Source organism: Sciurus carolinensis, chromosome 6 (genome assembly GCF_902686445.1).
Source record: "Sciurus carolinensis chromosome 6, mSciCar1.2, whole genome shotgun sequence".
NCBI lineage: Eukaryota > Metazoa > Chordata > Mammalia > Rodentia > Sciuridae > Sciurus > Sciurus carolinensis.
The window spans coordinates 130,896,340-130,920,161 of record NC_062218.1 but is presented as its reverse complement, the minus strand read 5'-3'; the positions used below and the strand labels follow the sequence as shown (position 1 = coordinate 130,920,161).

General features: G+C 36.6%; 1 protein-coding gene across 1 annotated transcript in view; it reads left to right on the top strand.

Annotated features, from left to right (window-relative positions):
- Simc1 (SUMO interacting motifs containing 1) overlaps nt 1-23,822 on the top strand; it is a 77,996-nt gene that overhangs the window by 27,989 nt on the left and 26,185 nt on the right. Inside the window, exons 2-5 of the mRNA XM_047555282.1 lie at nt 12,669-14,051; nt 17,308-17,540; nt 18,470-18,539; nt 22,018-22,172. Coding sequence (XP_047411238.1) covers nt 12,669-14,051; nt 17,308-17,540; nt 18,470-18,539; nt 22,018-22,172 — 1,841 coding nt within the window. The remainder of the gene's footprint in view (nt 1-12,668; nt 14,052-17,307; nt 17,541-18,469; nt 18,540-22,017; nt 22,173-23,822) is intronic.

The following is a 23,822-nucleotide window of genomic DNA, read 5'->3' as shown; positions in this document are numbered from 1 at the left end:
CTCTGTCTTTAAGCCATATTTTCCACATATATTTTGTAAGGAAATGGTAAATGAAATTTCAGTGGATTCTTAATTCCTGAGCTCTCTTCATTCTCATCTTCTTCAGTATAATCCCCCACTTCATACACACACACACACACACACAGAAAAAAGAATGATAAAATGCAAAAATCCAAACCATTTAATTATTTAAATATCTGAGCCAAAACCAATGACAGTAGAAGTTATTGTATAATTAATTGTTAATCACTTTGCAGGTAGGAACTGAGATGTCAAATTACCCATATTGAAATTACTGGACTATAAACTTTCTAAACTTTTGATATATTAAAGTTTTGGTTTTAATTAGGATGTATGTTCAGTAGTTTATTTTGAAAAAATTCTGTGAGGTCTTAAGTAACTGCATGGTTTGGCTTAATATAGGATACTGTTCTCCCTCTCAAGGTACATTTACCAAAACATTTTTGTGAATATCTTAAGTTTGCAAAACTATTAGAACATAATGTAGTAAGGTGTAATTATAAAATTTAAATGGCTGCTCTAGAGAGTATTATTGAGTACCTGGTAATATATAGGCAGTTATAAAAATCATACTGAGTCACAGCTGCCAGTACTTCTCAGTCCTAATTAATTTGCCTTATATATCAGCACTTTCATTTCTGAGATTCTGATTAGTGCCTCAGAAATGCAGAATGTATTATTTGTCACATTTTATTTTTTTATTATAGATTGATAACAGTTGAAAACTCTTAAATCCTCAGATGCCAAGGGTCTACATTAGCCTCAGTAAGTATGTAGCAGAAAGTAACTCCTTAATGAATGGAATTCAGTTTCACCCAAGGTTTGTTCAAGCATTTGATAGCCTATTTTTAAATGTAGATACTTGGGTGAAGTTTTTCTTTGTTTTAATATATTCATTTGCTTTACCAAAACAAAAGAAATTTAACACTCATACAATACTATTGTCTAATCTTACTAAGTCTTAATCAAATTTTGCCAGTAGTCCTGAATTTTTTTTGTAGTTGCAGCTGGAGAGAATGCCTTTATTTTATGTGGTGCTAAGGATCAAACCCAGTACCTCACACATGCTAGCAAGCACTCTGCCACTGAGCCCCAGCCCCTGATATTTTTTTATAGCAATTTTTTCTTTCTTTTCTAGTGGGTGAGGGTACTAGAGATTGAACCCAAGGGATGCTTTACCACTGTTACATACCCAGTCCTTTTTATAATTTTTTTTACTTTGAGTCAGCATCTGGCTAAGTTGCTGAGGGCCTCACTAAGTTGCCCAGGCTGGCCTTGAATTTGCAGTCATCTTGCTTCAGCCTCCTGGGTTGATCCGCACTACCAGGCCTGGCCAGCTATTTTTTTCTTTATCCAATCTGGGAATGTGTGTTACTTTTTTTTCATGTCTCTTTACCTTCCTTTACTGTGAAATATTTCCTCATTCTCTCTCTTAACTTTGACATTTTTGAAGAATGAAGATTATTTTATAAAGTATCCTTTTATTTAGCTGTGTTTGATGTTTCCTTGTTCTAGGATTCAGGATATTCATTTCTGGGAGAAATACTATTTTAGTGAAGTAATGTTCTCAGTGTGTCCTATCAACAGGAGCATGACATCAGTTTGTTTCGTCGTTTGGTGGTGCTACTAATGTTGGTCACTTCATGAAAGTAGAATCTCAGCCAGGTGTCTCCACTGTGAAGATAACTATTTCCCTTGACTAAGTAAAAAATGTATAGGAAGATGCTTTGAGACTACTAAATGTCCTAATCTTTGCCTAAATCAGTTATTACCATGATGGTTGTGAATAGTGATTATATTTAGATTATATTTCCTAATTAGATATATTTCCTAATTAATAAGTTAGCATTCTACTAGAAGGAATTTTTCCTTCTCTTGCCTGTCTTCTATCAGTATGAATCTATGAATTGTTACTTTATTCAGTAGGTTAAATTATTTTTATTATTTACTCTTACTGAAATTATTATAGATTGACGTGCAGTTGTAAGAAATAATACAGTGGGAAGGGAAAGGGGAATTACTGGGGAATTAAATTGACAAATTATATTGTTATATTGTGTGCATGTACATAACAGGGAATTCCACTCATGTAGTTATAATACACTAATAAAAATAAAAACTAAATGAACTAAAAACAGAGATAATAGTGATTTTGTAATATAGGGCTCTTGGGAGTAGTACTTCATAGGATTGTGAAAATGAAAGAGTAAATGCATTTAAAGCATTCAGAATGGTGCTTTACCCATAAGTCCTCAATGTATGCCAGCTATTATGATTCCTAAACAACCACACTGAGGGATGTTCATCAGACCAAAAAGCCAATCATGGCCTACTTTATTTCAGGATCTGCCTAAAACTACACCAAGCCAGGTAAAAAGATCACTCCTGTTTCTTTGGTTTCTACATTTCATACATTCATATGATAATTATTAAACTAGGCACTATGGGAATTAAGGGAGAAGAAAGGCATGATCTCTGTGGCTATGCAGCTCAAAGTCTGGTAGGCAAAAAGTCAAGTAGAATAAATAATAATACAGAGATCCCTTGTATACTTTGTGTGGTTTCTTCCATTGGTAACAGTTTGAAAAGTTGTAGTATTATATCACAATGGGGATATTGACATCAATACAATATGCTTATTCATTCTTCCTTAGGTTACTTTTACTCTTTTATATATGTGTACATATATATATAAATGCATATATACATATATAAAGTTCTGTACAATTTTATCACCTGTGTATCCACCAGCACAATCAAAATACTGAATACTTGCAGTACTCTAAATTCCCATCATGTTGCCCTTTAAACTATACCAACCTTGCTCTTGCCACTACCACCATCCTATCCTCATCCCTATCCCCTGGTAACTGCTACCTTGTCCTTCATTTGAAATTTGTTCTTTGGAAATGTTATATAAAAGAATTATATGTTATATAAATTTTATTTTTTGAGACAGGGACTCTCAAAGTTGCTCACCATTGGTGAGTTACTATTTATTTTGATATAGAAGTTGACCCTGTTTGGGACAATGGGAGCCTGTTTAAGCTGGCCCCTGTTGAAGGGTAGTTTTTGAATAGGCACTCTTGTTCTCTTACTAGTTTACTTGGGAACCTAATCCCCAAATAAAATATTCCTATACTGTATTTATTATTATTATTATTATTAGAGACAGTGTCTAACTGGGTTGCCTAAACTGTTCTCAAACATTTGGTCTCAACTTTTGGGATTCTCCTGCTTCAGCCTCCCAAGTAACTGGGACTATAAATGTATGCCACTTACTTAATATTTGGAATGGGCTGGGGTTGTGGCTTAGTGGTAGAGCACTTGTCTAGCTTGTGTGAGGACTTGGTCTGATCCTTAGCACCACATAAATAAATAAAAGGTATTGTATCCATATACAACTAAAAATATATATTTTAAAAATATTTGGAATGAGTTAAGCTTCAGTCCTATGAGTTTGTAGGATTTCTTTAACCATAGTGATGAAGGGAAGGTATCTTACTCTGGAATCCTTCAGACTCTGATGGATTCATGGTCTAAAGCAGCTTTTCAATTTTAAAGTTCTGAAGGATGATCCTACTTACTTACAAACAAATAAAAGGACTTTCTTAGTCTGGAAGAGGTTAGTCACTTTTCTTCTTATTCTTGAATATGAGTAGGCCAAGAATTAGATTAAACTTTTAAGAGATTTGGACTTCACCCAATAATATATGTCTATTCTATCACACATATGTCTCTCTCTATATGTGTGTGTGTATATATATATATGTCTATAGAATATATGTCTATTCTATCACACATAGAACATCTACCAAGATAGACCATGTCTTGAGTAATAAGCTTTATAAAATTTAAAATATTCAAAATCATAAAAATTATGCTTCTTACATGATAGAATCATACTTGAAATCAGTAACAGAAAGACAACAGGAAAATTTACAAACATTTGAAAACTGAACATTGTACATATAAATAATGCATAGATCAAAGAAGAAATATTTAAGGGAAACTTAAAAATTGATCAATAAATCCAGGCGTGGCGGCACATGTCTATAATCCCGGCAGCTCAAGAGGTGAGTCTAGTTAAAATGAACTAATCTCCTCCCAAACCACAAACTAACAAATTACACACAAGATTAAATAATTCTATAACCTTTGTGGAAATTACAACTAATGATGTAGTTGTGGCTCAGTGGTAGAACGCTTGCCTAGCATGTGCAAGGCACTGGATTCAATCCTCAGCACCACATAAAAATACGTAAATAAAATAAACTTAAGAAAAATAAGGTAATCTGTTTCTAAATTGATGTAGAAAGGCAAAGGAACTAGATTAGCCAAAATGAAGAATATAGTTAGAGGAATCAAACGGTCTGATTTAAGATTTGCTATTTAACTACAGTAATCATGACAATGTGGTATTGATGGAGGAATTGATACATAGATCCATGGAATAAAATACATCTTGAAATAGGCCTACACAGGTAAACTTTTTTTTTTTTTTTAGGGCGAAAAAGCAATTGGGTGTAGGAGAGAGTATTTCCAACAAATGAGGTTAGAATAATTGGACTTTTATTTAAAAGGGAAAAAAAAAAAACCCACCCTGACTAAATGCTATACCTTATATCAAAATTAATTCAAATTTGGTCACAGATCTATATGTAAAATATAAAACTATAAAGCTTTTAGAAAACATAAGTGAAGGCCTCTGAAATAACTCAGTTGAGAGAGTGTTAGATTGAAGAAAACATAAGTGAAAATCTTCATATCTGAGGTTAAGCAAAGAGGTCTTAGATTTGACACAAAAGACACAATACACTAAAAACATGATAAATTGGGCTTCATCAAAATAAATGTTTTATTCTGCAGAAGACTGAAGAAAATTAAAATTCAGTCTACAAAATTGGAGAAAAGATTAGTAAATAAGTATCTGACATAACTTGTATCCAGAACATTTTTTTAAAATTCTAACCTTAAGAAGAAAACAAATATTAGCAACACCAAATGCTGGCAAGGAAGCAGAAAAACTATTCTCATTGTCAGTTGAAATGTAAAACATACAGCCACTCAGAAAAACATTTATGAAGTTAAATTTACCATGTGACCCAGCAATTGCTTTCCTCTGCATATGCCCAAGAGAATTAAAAACATGTTCATACATTAATGTGTGTACACAAGTGTTTGTGGTATTATTCATAATAGTCAACAATTGAAAATGTTTCCAACATATGCCTGTAAATTGATTAATGAATACAGAATAATGATACCTCTATATAAAAAGAAATGTTGCCAGGTACAGTGGAGCATGCGTATAATCCCAGCAACTCAGGAGACTGAGGAAGAAGGATTGCAAGTTCAAGACCAGCCTTAGCAACTTAGCAAGGCCCTGTCCAAAAAATAAAGGACTGGCGAAGTGCCCCTTGGGTTTAATCCCCAGTACCAAAAATAAATAAAAAATGAAAAGGAATGCAATACGGATACATACTGCAACATGCATGAATGAGCCCTAAAAAACATTATGGTAAGTTAAAGAGGCCAAACACAAGCGGGGTGTGGAGTCTTGTGCCTGTAATCCCAGCTACTTGGGAGGTAAAAGCGGGAGGATCACAAACTCAAGGCTGACCTGGGCAATTTAGCAACACCTTGTCTCAAAAAGGCCTGAGAATATAGTTTAGTGGTATAGCACCCCCAGGTTCAATCCCTAGCACCCCGTATCACCCCAAAAACAAACTTAGACACAAGGCCATATATTTGATTATTCCATTTTTATGAAATGCCCAGAATAGGTGAATCCATAACAGAAACAGGATATACAAATCAAATAGATGGAGATTGATAAGAATGATAACAGCTAGTTATAATCAGCTTCATGACTCTAAAACCCCATATGGGCTTCTTTAATCTACAAATTAACTTTAGCATCCTTATCTGTAACTCCTACCTAATTGCTATAACAAACTACAAGGGCAGAGTCTACATGGTAGTTTCATCCAGGGAAAAAGTATATAAAATGTTATGGGGGGCCGGGGACTTGGAACAAAGGAAGGGGTCTGAGCCATTCCTGATTTAGTCCTTGATTCTAGTTCACCAAAAAATGAAGCCATTCCTTTTTCTTTGTTGAAAACAGTAAGTGATAGGTATTAATAAGCCCAAAGTATCTCTGTTAACTTTGGTCTTGCCAAATGGAAACCCCCATAGTGAGGTGTACAAGATCATCTTTCTCCTCAAAATTATTTCATTCAACTCAGCCGATATTTCTTGAACACTTTGCCATGTCGGCCCTAGTGGGAAAGGTAAGCAACTATGCCTGGATCAGGAACTTCTGGTTTTTTTTTTTTTTTTTTTTTTTGCGGTACTGGGGATCAAACTCGGGACCTTGTGCTTGCAAGGCAAGCACTCCACCAGCTGAGCTATCTCCCCAGCCCAGGAACTTCTGTTTTGAACAGTACATCCAACTTTGAAAGTCACCTCTTTAAAAATTTTTTTTAAAAAACTGGATCCTAAATGAAACTAATTTTTCCTACTTGCTAGACTGGCAGGAATTACCAGACGTCTCCAAGGAGAAAAATTAACCAAAAACTATGGGCTGAAATTGTAGAGATGAGCAGCAAATCCCATTATTTATACCATAAGCGGGAAGTAAGCTTTAGACCAGTAGTGTACTGACATAGCTGAATTTGAGACTTCAATTTAAACAAATCTATATAACCCTGGAAGACTTAATGAGCTTTAGTTTTTTTTTTTTTTAAACTGTAAATTGTAAATATCTACCTTACATGGTTGTTGTGAAGTATCCAGGTCTAAAACTAGGTATTGAGAGGACATGGTGTGATAGACTCCCTGCCTCATTTCACTATGCAGATGACAAATTTTGAGGAAACTTTGTCATCTGAATTACTCCATCTGGCAATCCAACTGTTAAAATTTGAAAAATAATTTATCTATGAAAGCTTAGAGTAGTATATGATGGAAATGCAAGTTGCTTAAACAGATGTTGGGGGACTATGAGAGGATAATGAAATAGAAAAGTTCATTATAGATCAATAGAAATTGCCCAAGTTCAAGGAGAGGTAAGGGTGGAATCAAATTGAAAAGAACCTCAGAGATGTGGGGAAATGGTCTAAAATATGTTAGAGGGAGGGACAGGAGTAAGTAGCAGAAAAATCTGTGAAGAAATAATGACTGGAATTTCCTCAAATTCAATGGGAAAAATTAACTTCTCAGTCAAGAAGTGCAACAGAGGGGTTGGGGTTGTAGCTTAATGGTAGCACACTTGCCTAGCACATGTGAGCTGCTGGGTTCAATCCTCAGCACCACATAAAAATATATAAATAAAGCAAAGGTATTGTGTCCATCTACAACTAAGAAAAAAATTTTTAAAAAAGAAGTGCAATGGAGTAAACCAAAACACCAACAAAATGGCTCTATGACTGTCCAGAGAAAAATGATATTCAACGTGTAGGGAACTACAGTGTAATTAACACCTGACTTCTCACCAGAAACAGTGAAGACCAGAAGACTGACTTATTCAGATGATGGAAGCAAGAAACCTTTCAGCCCAGAACTGTATGTATTCCAAAATTATCATTCAAAACTAAGGGCAAAATAAGGACATTTTCAAATATAGAGAACTTCTGTGGTAGACCTATACTACAAGAAATCTAGTAATAATTCCAAAGGAAAATTATATCAAGTGGAAATTTGTATCTACATAAAGGAATGAATAGCACCAGAAATTATATATATAAAGAAAATAACAATTTTTGTTATTAATTTCTTTAAAAGACAAATAACTTGGAAACAAATTATACATTTAAAATTTTTTTTTTTTATTCTTAGTACTGGGTATTGAACCCAGGGACACTTTACAACTGAGCTACATCCCAGTTCTCACCAAGTTGAGTGCTGCACTTGAGCTTGATGTCCTCCTGTGTCGGCCTTCCAGGCTGCTGGGATTACAGGCAGGCATATACCACTGTGCTCAGCAGTAATACTTATTGAAGCTGACCTTTTTTTGTTGTTGTTGTTGGCACCGGGGATTGAGCCCAGGGCCTTGTGCATGTGAGGCAAGCACTCTACCAACTCTACATCCCCAGCCCTGAAGTTGACAAATTATATGGATGTAATACAGATATAATTGTATGTAAAGTGTTTACAACAAAAATATAGGATGAGGCACAGGTAAATGGAATATTTTATAAGATTCCTGCATTTTTATCTCAAATAATTCAACTTCTTTCTAAACATACTGGAATAAGTTGAATTTATATACTATAATTCCAAGAGCATTCACTCTTGAGTTTAATAAAGAGATACACCTAGAAAACCAACAGAGGATTTAAAGTGGAAATCCAAAAATCTGATTAACACAAAGGAAGGAATAGAGGATTAATGAACAGGCAGGACAAATAGGAAACAGATGACAAGATTATAGATTTAAAAGCAAACACGTCATAAGTTTAAATAGGTCAAAAATTTTAATCAAAAAGCAGAGATCTTAATTACATGCTGTCCATATGAGATGCACTTTAAATACAAAGACACATACATTGAAAGTGAATATATAGAAAAATCATACAAAGATTATACATAAGAAATTTGGAGTGACTTTGTTAATACAGAAAAAAATAGACATCATTACAAAAGGGTAAAAGCTAAAGACTAAGAAGGATCATTCATAAAGATAAAAGGATTCATACAGTAGGAAGATAGAAAAATTGTGTGTGTGCATGTAATAAGCAGAGTTTCAAAGTACACGAAACAAAAAAGGGGAAATAAAGTCACAGTCATAGCTGGAAATAGCACAGCTGGATCCCCCCAAAATTAAATTGAGCATCAGAAAAACACTATCAAGTACCATGACTTAACTGATATTTGCAGAAGTAAGACCAACAAGGACAGAATACACTTTTTCCTCCCAAGTACACAAAGAAGATTGACCAAGGTGGACCATGTGTTACAACATTAAAGAAATTTCACTGTGCAGTGGCACACACCGGTAATCCCAGCAGCCCAGGAGTCTAAGGCAGGAGGATTGCAAGGTCAAAGCCGGCCTCAGCAACTTAGCAAGACCCTAAGTAATTTGGTGAGGCCCTGTCTCAAAATAAAAAAATTAAAAAGGGCTATGGATATGGTTCAGTGGTTAAGTGTCCCTGGGTTCAGTCCCTGGTACCAAAAAAAACCAACCAACCAACATTAAAATCATACAGAGTATGTTTTCTGACCACAATAAAAGTAACTTTGAGCTACATGATAATAAAATGACTACATACTTAAAATTATGTAATGAAAACTAAACAGTACTTAAAGTGAAATCTTTAAATGCTAATGTTTGAAAAAGAACATGGCTTAAAAATCAGTGCTCTAAGTGTCCACATTAGGAATCTGGGAAAATAAAGAAGGAAGAAAATAATAAAGAGAACAAATAAATAAGAAACAAATGAAAAATCTGGTTCTTTGATATGATTATTAAAATTGATAAACTAGCTATACTAATCAGGGAAAAATAATATAGAAGATACAAGTTACTAATACTGGAAATTAAATAGGAATTCTATATATAATATAGAATTTTAAAATGATAAGGGATAATTGCAATTTTATTTCAATAAATTTGACAATTTACATTAAATGGAGAAATTCTTGGGAGGCACAAGTCACAGATTTAAGAAGTAATAGGAAAATTTAATTAGCCCTATGACTACTAAAGAAATTAAATTTATAACTTCTCTGCAAAGCAAAATCCAGTCATGGAGAGCTTCACTGGTGAATGGTATCAAACTCTGAAGACAGACATAGTACCAAATAGAAGTGGTGGGAATAGTTTTTGAGAACTATTTTATGAGGCCAGTTTTATTCCAATACCAAAACCATAAAAAGAAATTCTAAGAATAGAAAAATACAAATATTGCCCATAAACATTCAAAACTTCTTACAGCATTGATACATTAAATCCCAATCATATAGAAAAGGCATAATACATCATGACCATGGGGAGTTTCCCCAGAATTCCAATTAAATGTTAATTAATGTGTTCTAATGTTAATTAAATTAACATTAGAAAATTAGTCAATATAATTTTTGATACTAACAAAATGAAAAATCATGATACAGAAAAAGCATTTGACAAAATATAATAGCCATTTCCAGTTAAAACTTGATAACTAGAAAAGAAGTTCCTCAAACTGATAAAGAGCATCTGTGAGGCAGGGCCGGGGGGGGGGGGGGGGTGGCAACCTGGGTTAAAAAAAAAAAAAAAAAAAAAGCATCTGTGGAAACCCCACAGCTAACATCATACCTAATGATGAAAGTCTGAAATTCTTCTAAGTTCAAGAACAAAGCACGAGTGCCCTCTCTTAATACTTCTGTTCCAAATTGTACCAAATGCCTTAGCCATTGCAGGAAGGAGACGGGGAGAGAGCACATACAGATAGGAAAGGAAGAAGTAAAACTTACTTGCATGTAGTCTTATTGTTTATACAAAAAGTCCTGAGGAATCCACCCAAAAAGTTAACTCAAACTAGTAGATAAATTTATCAGGCTCATAGGCTACACAGTTAATATATATATAAATCAATAGTATTGCCCTGTACTAGTAATAAGTAGTGGAAAATGGAATAAAAATTGCATTTTCATTTTCAATATCATTAAATTTGGGGGGATTAAAAAGTATTGTACAGATGCAGTGGGGACATGAAAGAAGGATTAATCTGGGTCAATAAGTAATCTGAAAGGATTTCACACACAGTGATATTATGCTGAGTCTTAAAAAACAAATTTCCCAACAAAGGGATAATCATTCCAGGTAAAAGGATATAAACAAACATTGTAAAGATTAAGATACTTGAGAAAGCTTGCCACATTTGGAGATCTGTAGTCGGTCTGTGTGATTTGATCCCGTGATGAGACCAGAGTTCAGTTCAGTTCTTATTATGAAGGACATTATGAACCTCATAAGTCTTTGACCTTTTTCCTGTAGGTCAAGTGGATCTGTTAATGGGTTTTAAATGGGAGAGACACGTGTGATGCTGCATTTTAGCATTTGCTGTGGAGAAGAGTTCAGACCTTCAGTGGCCTTTCAGCTATTTATATTCAGTTTAGCTAGCCAGTGAGAGTCATCAAAGGCAGTGATGTAGCATGGCTGCTTTCTAGGAATGAGGCGGTAGGTTTTACTAAGCAGTTCCTGCTCCAGCTGAGGTACAGGTCAGCTTCTCACTTGACCTACCTAGAACGCAGACCCTGCTTTGGTGCTGTTGATAGTGGTGACCATCACATCTAATAGAAATAGCATGTGTTTTTTAGTCATCCTTTTTATTGCTGTGACCAAAACATCTGGCAAGAGCGACTTAGAGGAAAGTTTATTTGGTGTTCATGGTTTCAGAGATCTCAGTCCATAGACCGCCAACTCCATTGCTCTGGGTCCAAGGTAAGGGTGTGGCAGAGGGAAGCTTCTCTTCTCACAGCCACAAGAAAGCAGAGAAACTCAGGAATGGAGAAAGAACTGCAGGAAAGATGAACCCTTCCAGCACACACTCCCCACTGACCGACCTTTTCCAACCACACCCCACCAGCCTACTGTCACCACCAAAGCTAGCCCATTCAAACTAAGACAGACTAATTAGGTTACAGCTCTCATAATCCAATCCTTTTACCTCTGAATATTCCTGCATTAACACAGGAGCTTTTAAGGGACCCCTCATATCTAAACCATAACAGCATGATAGCATGGTAGCAACATTAGCATCACCAGCACCAGGACCCTAATGTATTAATGGCAGTGGTCCTCAATCAGGTGAGAAGACTTCTGGAAACTACAGCAATATTATTGCAGGCTTTGTGCACCAGAGGTGGATTACAGTATACCTGACTGGCATTAAGCTTTGTGAACTGCCTGATCAAATTTGTCAGGGAGTAGGAACAGAAATAGGTAATTATCTATTAATTAATCTAATTAGAGTCCAAACTTACATTATTGGTTTTATAACCCTTATTGTATTATTTTCTGAATCTCTTTTTAAACCAATTATTGAATAAAGTTATACATCCTAGACTCTTAACAGGGAAAAGAGACAGACCAGGATTTGAATGTCTATCTCTGCTACTTCACTATATAATTCTTAGGTAAATAGCCTAGTTCCTCTAACCTCTAGTTGTGACATCTGTGTAATGGAGATGATATTGTCTACCTTATAGGATCAGTGTGAAAATTTAAGATGTCATGTGAAAGCGCTTAACATGTTCTCAGCACATAGATCCTCTTAAAATAGCTTACTTTCTTGTTTGGCTTCTGTTGTAGGTTATCCTAGGTATTTGCTTTTCCAAACAATGGTTGCTTTCTATTTTGTGAAGGTTGGAATATCCCCTACTTCTCCCTGTCCTCCTTGGACCAGAAAATATTCCTACGACACTCCCAGTTATATACATCTGGCATTTGAATAATTTAAGAAGGTATAGAAATTGACAGCTTTGACACTGGCAAATGTTGAACAGCGGAAATAAACTAATGCTTATGTTATACAAGATGTGTGAATTATCAATGAAGCAAGAAGGTAAAATAATATTCATCCTTAAGAGCTAAATCATAAGTCTTCTTAGATAAAGGTGAGAGTCCCTTCTTTAATGCTTCTTTTCTCACAATCCTTCAACAGGATTTCATTGACTTAACTAGAGAAACCAGACCAAGGGCAAAGGATAGAAATGGACTATGTGTGATTGACCTGACAAGAAGTGAAGAAGAAAATAGACCTATTGCCACTCTTGATTTGACTTTAGAACCTGTCATTCCCTCCCAGAAGGAGCCAGCTAGTCTTCAGACATGTGCCAGCCTCTCCAACAAAGAGATGATAGAAAGTCTGGTGGACAGAAGCTCTCGGCCTACAGCACAGAGAATCATTAACAGCGATCCTGTGGATTTGGACCTGTTGGAAGAAGCCACATCAGAAGCCCCTCAACCCCCTACATCCGTCAGTCAGGACTCTCTTTATCCAGCAGAGCCAAATTGTAGCTCAACCACATTCAAAGGTGACCTCAGCTTCTTAGCAAGCCTACAGCTGTCCTCAGATGTTAGCTCTTTCTCCTCAACAAGCAATAATGGTAGCAGCAGCAATCAAAGGGCACTCTTGCCATGCCTGCAGCAAGATGTGCCTTGCCCACCTCAAACCTTGCCAGGCCCACTGCGAGCCTTGCCATGCCCAATGCGAGCTTCACCGTGTCCACCACGAGCCTCCTCCTGCCCACCACGAGCCTTGTCATGCCCATCACAGACCATGCAGTGTCAGCTACAAGCTTTGTCTCACCCACCTCAAGAAGTACCATGCCCTCCTGAAGATGTCCCATGCCCTCAGTGGAGTATGCCAAGCCCACCTCAAGAGTCATCATGGCATCCTCAGCACCCACCAAGCCCACCTCAAGACTCTCTGGGCCTACTACAGGATGTACCAGGTCCACCTCAAAAGCTGTTCTATCCACAAGATATGGCACAGCAGCAAGACATTCCAAAGTCACTGCAAGATGTGCCACAGTCACTAGGAGATGTGCCACAGTCACTAGGAAATGTACCACAATTCCCAGGCAAAATGTCACAGTCACCAGGAGAGGTGCCACAGCCACAGGGAGATATACCACACTTACCAGATGTGCTGTGCTCACCTGGTGACATGCCATGCTCACCAGGAGACTTGCCTCACTTACCACAAGACAGGCCTGACTCTCCCCAGAATGATGTACAGAATTGTGATGCTCCTATGGATATCTCAGCTCCATCCTCTCCAAGCTGCTCCCCAAGCCCACAGTCTCCACAGTCTGAAACTTCCTTAGAGAAAGTTCCTTGGCTTTCTGTCATTGAAACCCCAGCCAGAAAAGAGATATCACTGTCAGAGCCTGCCAACTCAGGGTCTACCCAGGTACAAGCACGAACACTGCAAGGTGGGCTATACAACAAACCCTGCCTGCATAGACTGAAGTACTTCTTACGACCTCCAGTACATCACCTCTTCTTCCAGACACTAATACCCGATAAAGACACACGAGAGGTGAGCTAACCTGTCTTCCCTGGGGATTAGGTGTCCTTTCTGTAGGGCTTGGATAAAATTTCTATAACTGGAGTTCACACATGAAATGACAAGTCAAGGATAAATGAAATTTTTATCTTTCCACATTCAGTATAGAGTCAGATCTGGGTTCAAATTTTAGCCCCACACTTAAAAACTGACATTGTACAAGTCATAAAAAACTGTGCAACTCGGTCATAGCCTTCCTAATTGTAAATTGGAGGTAAAAACATACCTCACAGGGTCACTATATGAAAAGTGCTTGTTAGTGTCTGACTCATCGTAGGCTTTATCAAATTCTTATCTTCAATTCTTATGCTTCTCTTTTCCTGACACTTTCATTATGGTTTCCATTTCACAGAGAAATTATCACTTCAGTGCCTACAAAATTATTACTCCAAATATGAGAGTGGAAATTCAGTTTTAAGACTTTAATGGGAATGCTACTTCTCATTGATCTTCATTAATATATGAGAAATAAACTAAATACGTAAGGGAAAAATATTGGGACTAAGTCCCACATTATTAAGCCTTTAAAGTTGGTTTGTTTTATTATCCACAACCCCCATCCCCAACATTAAGAAGACTGGCTTGAAGTAGTTCAAAAAGTGAAAAAGCACACTCTCCTTGAAGGAGGAGTGCTCAACTTATCAGGTGCCAGAAGTCCACATTTATGTCTTCTCCTTCTGAATGACTATCTACTAGGTCATTCTCTTTTTTCCTGCAGGTTTGCTTCAGATTGGTGAAACATCTGTTCATTATCAAGAACACCAAGGTTGAGCCAGGAGGATCACAAATCTGAGGCCAGCCTCAGCAATTTAACAAGACCTGTCTCAAAGTAAAAAATAAAAAGGAGCCAGGCATGTAGACACTCACTTGTAATCTCAGCAAGGCCCTAAGCAACTTAGCAAGACCCTGTCTCAAAGTAAAAAAATAAAATAAAAAGGGCCAGGAATGTAGTTCAATGGTTAAGCGCCCTTGGGTTCAGTCCCTGGTGCTGATAAATAAATGAATATGACTGGGAATATAACTCAGTGGTAGAGTTCACCTGGGTTTAATCACCAGTACTGAATACTGAAGAAGAAAAAAAAAAAAGAGCACCTTTGGGTGACTTGAGAGAGCTTATAAGTTTCCATAGTCAAGGTTGTGGTGCTGAGGTGCTGCACCAATATAGAAGTCGTCCCTCTTTCGTGTTCACATAGTTCAGATTATGAGTAGGCAATTCCACTAGACAAAGTAGATTTTTCTTCTTCATCTTTATTTTCTTACCTTCTTCAAGAATCCCAGCCATCTGGAACATATCTGTGAATCTTTTCTGTCTCTCCTTTCATTTCTTTGGGGCTTTCAATAAACACTTCTTCACTTTGGCATTTTCCTCCCAGAACTTCTTTATTTCATACCTCTGCCTCTTATTAGCCCTTTCGCTTAATTCCTCTGAGTCTCTTTTCATTTATCTCTAAAATAAGAATTATAATATTCATTTCATAAAGTTGTTTGACTTAAACACATAAAACACATAGCCACCTTTCAGAGCTTATGGTAGTGTCCTATAAAATAGTTTTTCAGAGCTGGGGGTGTAACTCAATAGTAGAACATGGCCTAGTATGCATGAGGCCCTGGGTTTAATTCCCACACCAAAAACAAAAAACTATTTCCTTTAAGAAATAATTTGATGTAGACATCAAAACAATGTGTAAGCATTTGTTTGTAGATGTCCCTTATTGTAGCAAAAAAACAAAAACCTAATACAGATTCAAGATTATAAAGTGCATTCCACACAAAACCAGTCATCAGAGGAAGATTTTTGTTCTTCTCTTCTTTCACTCTTAATTTTCTTTGCATGCCTTATACATTGATGGTCTCTCCTCAGTGAGCTCAGGGGAACCTGCAAAGTGATTTGAGACATGAGGAAAGTCAACAGGTCTTCTTTTGTCCTGATTTTCTGGAAAAGCAATTAAAGCCATTACTGTTTTATTAGCCTATACTGTCAGATTTTTGTTGGCTAACTGTTTTAAAATTCATTCTTATTTTCTGATTTTAAAAATGATGCTTATTGTCGGACAACAGTGGCACTCACCTGTAATCCCAGCAACTCGGGAGGCTAAGGCACACAGATCACAAGTTCAAAGTCAACCTCAACAACTTAGGGAGACCCTGTCTCAAAGTAAAAAATAAAAATGGCTGGGGATGTGACTCAGTGGTTAAGTCCCTGTTTCCAAAATAAATAAATAAATACATTTTTAAAAATGTTTATTGTAAAACGTTTAAAAATAATCATTCATGCTATCAGCAGTTATTATTTTGAATAATTTGGTATATATCCTTCCAAGTTATCTTTTCATACATAGCCATTTTTAATTTTTTAATAATTATGATTTTAGCATACGTTTATTTACTTTTGTTGTTGTTTATAGAGAGCAGGGGTTAAGACATTGGCTTTGGGATTATGGCACCTATGTTTGAAACCAGCTTCTGCCATTTGTTGCATGACAAATACTTGCCCTCTAACTATGTTTCTTTGTTAGTTAAATGGGAACAATAATAGTACATATTTCTTAGGGTTATTGAAAGAACTAAGAATAAATTAGATGTTGAAAAATTATTATTAATGCTATTATTATAGTCTCATATTAATCCAAATTTAATTTTTTTCTTCTAATTATAAAACTAAGTGCCTATTATGGAAAAATGGAAAAACACAAGAGGTTATAGAGGAAAAACTGCCCTAATTCTACCACCCAGCTAATAAGCACACATACACACACACACTTTTCACATATTCTCTCCCATTCTGCATAAAAATTTTGGGGGGAGAAAGCATCAATATTTACTGTTGTCTCAGATGAGATTCTTCTCCTAGCAACAAAATGTATTTAAATTCTCTTTCTCATCTATTTCACTATCTGATATAACATTACAGCTCCCTATATCTCTTGTCACCCTCACCCCAAAATTAGCTTAGGCTAGCTCTTGACTCTTTTTTTTTTTCTTTCTATGCTATGTTTTAACATAAATGAAGTCATGCTATATGTAGCATTTATAATTCTTTTCTTTTAATTTTATATAAGCTTTCCCCCATATCATTAAGTTTTTTAGATAACAACTTTCTTGTCTCTTTTTTAAAAGTTATGAAATATTTCAAATGCATGGGAAACTTTGTCTCTTAACCTATTCCAGAATCTCTTGTTTTTATGTACTGTAGAAACCCATCCTAACTGTCTTCTTTTTATCTCTACAGAGCAAGGGTCAAAAGTTAGAACCCATCCCACCTCGAAGACTAAGAATGGTAACAAACACCATTGAAGAAAACTTCCCCCTGGGGACTGTGCAGTTTTTGATGGACTTCGTATCACCCCAGCATTACCCACCTGGAGACATTGTGGCTCACATCATCCAGAAAATCCTACTCAGTGGCTCTGAGACTGTGGATGTCCTCAAGGAGGCCTACATGCTTCTCATGAAAATTCAACAGTATGAACCATAACAGCTGACTGTTCTAGGGAACTTGGACCCAGCACAGCTTTCTAGCTAACCATTAGGAAGGATTTCAGTTTCTTTTTCTTTTGGGGGGAATCAGGGGAGAAGGAGGGATGGAAACCAGGGGCACTCTACCACAGAATACCCAGCCCTTTTTATTTTTTTGTTTTGAGACATGTCTCACTAATTTGCCAAGACTGTCTTCAAACATGTGATCCTCCTACTTCAGCCTCCTGAGTTGCTGGGATTACAGGCCTGTGCCACCATGCCCAGCCAGAGGGTTTCTTAACATATTAGTATTATTTTAATTGCAAGTCACAGGAAAACCAATCAGAAGTGACTTTAACATAAGCTGGTACAAAAGAATTTAATGACTTACTAGAAACCTAGGAATAAGATGTGACTTCATTCTGTGACTCTGTGTTAAAAAAAATGGTTATCATGATCTGTTTTTCAGCTCTTTCTTTTATTTTCAGTCCCACATGATAGTCATCAACCTCAGGCATACAGTAGGAGAGTTCGTTTCCCTGATAGGCACATGAGTTCTGAAATTGAGTTTTGTAGGATTTAAATGGCCTAACATGAAACATGACCTCATCTTTGAACCAATCACTGTGAATTAAGGGGTAGAATATTATAATTAACTCAAAAACTATCATGTTTCATTCTGGGGTCCTGATAAGTAAAGCTAATTGGCAAAGAGTAATAAAGAGTTGGTGTCTTTAAGATACAACTCCCAAAAGGAGAATGGGTAATGTATAGCCCAAACCAGTGAAGTTCTACTGCATTCAGATTGACATAGTGAGGTACCAGAGGGTAGACCAGACCACTGATGATAAGGAATCTTTTCTTCTGTCCTCTTCCAAATCCCGTTCCTTCTTCTATATTCTCCATAATTCTAATTGATGTCACTTGACTTTCAGGCTACATCCAGCCAATGCCAAGACAGTGGAGTGGGACTGGAAACTGCTCACATATGTCATGGAAGAAGAGGTAACATAATAATTATGAAGGTGGATCTTTTCAGAGGAAGTTTAAAGTACAAAGAAAAGTTCTACCCCTGCCAAAAAATTACTATTAAAATGGTGGGTGCTGTTTTTCCATTAAAATATGAATATATTCACTCTCCTTCTTGAGAGCCCATTAAAAATATTATTAAGTATCCTGGCATGGAAGCACATGCCTATAGTTCCAGCTATTTAAGCACCTGAGGCATGAGGATCACTTGAGCCCACCAGTAAGACACCATCTCAAAACCAACAAACAAAAATGCTAATAAATAAATATAGAAAGTTAAAAATCGATGGTTCTACAGAGGAGGACAATATATGTGAATAAAGATTTGGAAGATCTAAAGAAAATATAAGAGTGGTAACTAATGAAGGTGGACAAAAAGAGCCAGCTGGGCAGAGAAAGCTAGAAATACATGTGGGAGGGACAGCAGCCACATATGGAAGAAATCTTTTTAGAGTACCAGAGAAGTTAGAATCAAACACTATATAGTTAAAGATATGAGTCAGATATGGGTTGTAAATGTATATCTGTTGAAAATCATTCTTGAGCACAGAAAGTTCAGTACCCAGGTTATCTACCTTTCAGGCAAAAAAAAAAAAAAGATTTATTATTTCAAAAAAGTAATGAACCATCTGCAATAAGTAAAAACATCTAATATAGAGTTGGTAAACTGAAAAAAAGGTGTTCCATATTTTGACCTTTAGGATCCCCAAACTTAGCTGCCAGAGCTTTGCCTACTTGCCCTAAAGCAGTTGAATAAAACAAATGATTTTCAACTTTAAGTTAAATATGAGAGTATAATAAAACATTTCCAAGTACAGGAACTTGGAAATGTATCCCCACACTCTTAGAAGGCCACCTATGGGTATGCATTCAAGAAATAAGGAAGTGCCCCCAAAAGAGGGAGGCATGAGTCCAAAGAACAGAAAATCAAATCCAAAAGATTATTGGATTCCTGGGGATAAAAATGTTCTAAAAATAGATCATGGTGGTATTGCACAACTTGGAAAGTTTACTACAAGTCATTGGTTTGTGCATTTTAAATGGTTGAATTTTATAGTATGACAATAGAGTTATTTTTAAAATTAAGAAAATTATTTGAGAAAGAAGAGTATTATCAGGCGTTCACACCGTGCCCATCTTTAGTTGAAAGAAACATGTTATTAGTGACAGACAATCAAGGGAGGAAGGAAAAGAAACTATAGGAAAAAGAACTTCACAAATTAATGAATGGTTTTCTTAGTATCGTATATGGATTTCCAGTGTAGTAATCAATGTTAGCATAGTCCTGATACTGTAAATTCTATTTAATTAAAATGTTCAAAATCAATTTATATACAAAGCATAGGAGACCATTTTATTAGCCTTTTTTATATAAAGTGAAAAGTGTAGAAGACTGGGAGATGAAAGGGCTATAATCTCTGCAGATTATAGTACTATGATAATATCCTTATCTTCGAAAGTGGAGAATCAGGAGATATAGCCTAGATATAATGAAGAATAGTCATTTCTGGAAGATAGGAGGTGGAAGTTTGGCATAAGTGAGTTAAACTTTATGTAGCATGGCATAATTCAGTAGATCATGTTTAATGTTAATAAATTGAGAAATACCAGTAAAAGCCTATTTCTTTAGAGATATATAGGGTGACTTTCAGAGGGTACTGGTATGGTGAAGAGTACTATCAATACAAGACTTTTTTATTGCAGATTAACACAAGTACTTGTTTTTTTTTTTTTTTTTAATAAAGGAGTTTTATTTGGCTCACAGCTTTGGAGGCTGAAAAAAATCCAAGATATGGGGGGGAGCTCATTTGTTGGCTTCTAATGGTGAATCAATGATGGATCTTATCACAATGAGGAGAGAACAGGAAAGAGGGACCACATGGTGAGACAGGAAGCAAAGAGGGATTCAGGGGCAAGGGTTGCTCTTTTTTTTTCTCTTTTTTTTTTTTTTTTTAGTACTTGGTTGTTTTATGTGTGCGGCACTGGCATTTGAACCCAGGGGCACTCCTACCACTGAACTACATCCCCAGTTTTGTTTTTTTGTTTTTGTTTTTGTTTTTTTGAGATAGGGTCTCACTACATTGCCCAGGGTAGCCTTGAACTTTTTACAGGCATACTCACTGCACCCATCTATACACTTGGTTTTTTTTGTTGTTGTTGTTATTTGCATCAGTTATTAAGGATCAGAGAAAAATATACACATTTGGAAAGCAAAGATATCATTACTTCCGCTCTAAAAGTAAGAAATGGCATATACTTAGTATTGTCATTCTGGTTCCTGATAATTGAACCATACTGTGGTCCATGAATTTATATTCCAAGGAATATACCTATACAGTGTAATTTAAAAGTTCCCACATATCCCAGAAACACCTGCTGCCTTCTGAGCTCCTGAGCTCCCAGCACTTGACTCCCAGTAAATGGAAACCAACAAATTATACATGCCTACTTGCTATGTGAAAGATATCAACACTCTTTGGTAAGTTAGAATTATACCAGATAAATAACAAAGACACTCAAGACTTCAAAGGGGTAAGTTAAATAAGGGATGGAGCTAGGTTTAAAGCAAATAACAGCAACAAAACATAAGGTCTGTATGCCACCAAAACCCATACTTCTTTGCCTGTGTCAGTTAGGATCATTTTACCTGTGACAGGATTCCCAGCTGGGATTTGCTTAAACTGTAAGAGTGTGCATCAGCTCATGGGACTGCAAGTTCAGTAGTGGGGTGGTCATCATGGTTGTTTGAGCAACTCAGCAATCATTAAAGAACCAGTTTCTTTCCTGTGATCTGCAAGTCAGTTTTGTATTTATCCTTGGGCTGATAAAGTCCAGTGAGTATGAGAAAGAGACTGATTAGCCACCGCAGTCTTAAAAATCAAAACATCTACAATTCTAACAACTCTAGACCTCCAGTTGCAGCTTAACCATTAGGAAATTCTAATTATCCACAGGTGTCTTCACAGGTATCTAGGTCCTATGAATAGGAAAATGATTTTTAATCCCTAAAACAAAAGAAAATGGTTTCTAAGACCTTATAGAGTATGATTCTTTTAGCAGTTGCCCTGTTTTTCCTCTTTTGCCATGACCCATACTACTTATTCTCTCCCATAAGCCTTTTTTTTTTTTTTTTTTTTTTTTTTTTTTTTTTTTTACCAGGGATTGAACCTAGGGGCACATAACCACTGAGCTCCATTTTTTATTTTTTTATTTAGAGACAGGGTCTCACTAAGTTGCTTCGGGCCTCACTAAGTTGCTGAGCCAGACTTTGAACTCATGATCCTCCTGTTTTAGCCTCCAGAGTTTCTAGGATTACCTGGCCCAGAAGCCTTTCTTTTAGGTGCAAACTTGTTGACTTATGAACGTGTCTTGGGCTTAGTGATTATGACAGCCAATGCTTACTCCATCCAAGAAACTGAAAAGACAGACTGACTTCTCATTCTTTGTCCCACAGGGTCAGACTCTACCTGGGCGGGTCCTTTTCCTGCGTTACGTAGTACAGACCCTGGAAGATGACTTTCAGCAGATCCTGAGGAGGCAACGGCAGCACCTGCAGCAATCTATTGCAAACACTGTGCTGTCCTGTGATAAGCAGCCCCACAATGTCAGGTAATCAGCCACTATAGCCCTGGGATGACAAGATGTAAAGGGCTATGGGTAGGCAGCACAGTACCTGTTGGGTGAGATTTTATAGTCACTAGATACTTTAACAGGGATAATTATTATATAGATAATCTTAAGAGAAACCCTCCCTGCACCAATAATATGGCAAGTACAATGACTCAAGTGATTTTTCTCTTAAGACCATAGACATCAATTGGTCTAATTATTTCAGTATTGTCCAAAATAACCTTGAGAGATCCAGAGAGGAGACTTCAAGTTTTTGGTTTTTATCCTCCAGTGAACTTAGTATTAATCTCATTTGTCACTACTTGTTTTAGAAAAGTAATATGATAATAGGTCATGTGACTGACAATAATAGGCAGCGTGTGTGTGTGTGTGTGTGTGTGTGTGTGTGTGTTTTCAGTACTGGGGATTGAACCCAAGGATGTTCTGCTAAATTGCATTCCCAGCACTTTTTTAATTTTTTTATTTTGAAACAGGGTCTTACTAAGTTGTCCAGGCTGTCCTCAAACTTGCAACCTTCCTGCCTCAGCCTCTCAAATCACTGGGATTACAGGCATGCACCACTAAGCCCAGCATGTGAGGACTTTTTTTTTTCTTTGTAGAGCTTCTGGAAGCTGCAAAATGTAAAACCACTGTATGCTAATCCCAAGGAGAAAAATAAATTGATCTATAGGTTGGGGATCTTAGGCTAGAACTTTTCTCCTGAAAGTTCTTCACCTTTTGGAAGTGATTCTCACTAGAAAAGTATACCAACATCCCTATTTTTTAGAACAGCATAGAAACTTCCACTCATACTTACATTTCTATATGCCCTTATATATTTGTTAAGAATAGTTTTCACAAGCTAGTGTGGGATATCGAGTATTGTTTTTTAAAAAGGAGGAAATTGCCAGACATGGTGGTACACACCTATAATCCCAGCAACTTGGGAGGCTGAGCCAGGAGGATTGCAAGTTTGAGGCCATTCTCAGCAATTTAGTGAGGATCTAAGCAACTTAGCAAGATCCTGTCTCAAAATAAAAGGCCTGGGGACGAAGCTCCAGTAGTAGAGTACTCCCGAGTTCAATCCCTTAGTACCAAGTGCTGTTTTGGGTATTGGTCAGCTTCCCAGCACCCTCTTAGTTTGCATGCCCATATTCATTTCTCTGTATGTGGTATTTTATGCAAAGTTTAAATCATAGGGATAGAAAATCAGTATGTAGAGAATCTCCAAAAAGGTTAGGACAGTAATAATTGAGGGTTTTTTTAGTTTTTGTTTTTTGAACTTTTTATTTTTTGGTACCAGGGATTGAACCCAGGGATGCTTAACCCCTGAGCAACATCCCCAGCCCTATTTTGTATTTTATTTAGAGAGAGGGTCTCACTGAGTTGCTAAGTGGCTCACTAAGTTGCTTAGGCTGGCTTTGAACTCATGATCCTCCTGCCTCAGCCTCCTGAGTTGCTGGGATTACAGGCATGTACCACCATGCTCAGCATAATTGAGTTTTAGTGAATAGTAGCAATTTAAATAATGAGAGTAGTTCTGTCTACTCTTACATTTTGTGAGTGTAGGCATTGGGATGAGTGGTAGGTGGAGACACAAACCCACTTTCTCATAGTTGATTTCATTTCTACCTTACATGGTGTGAGCCT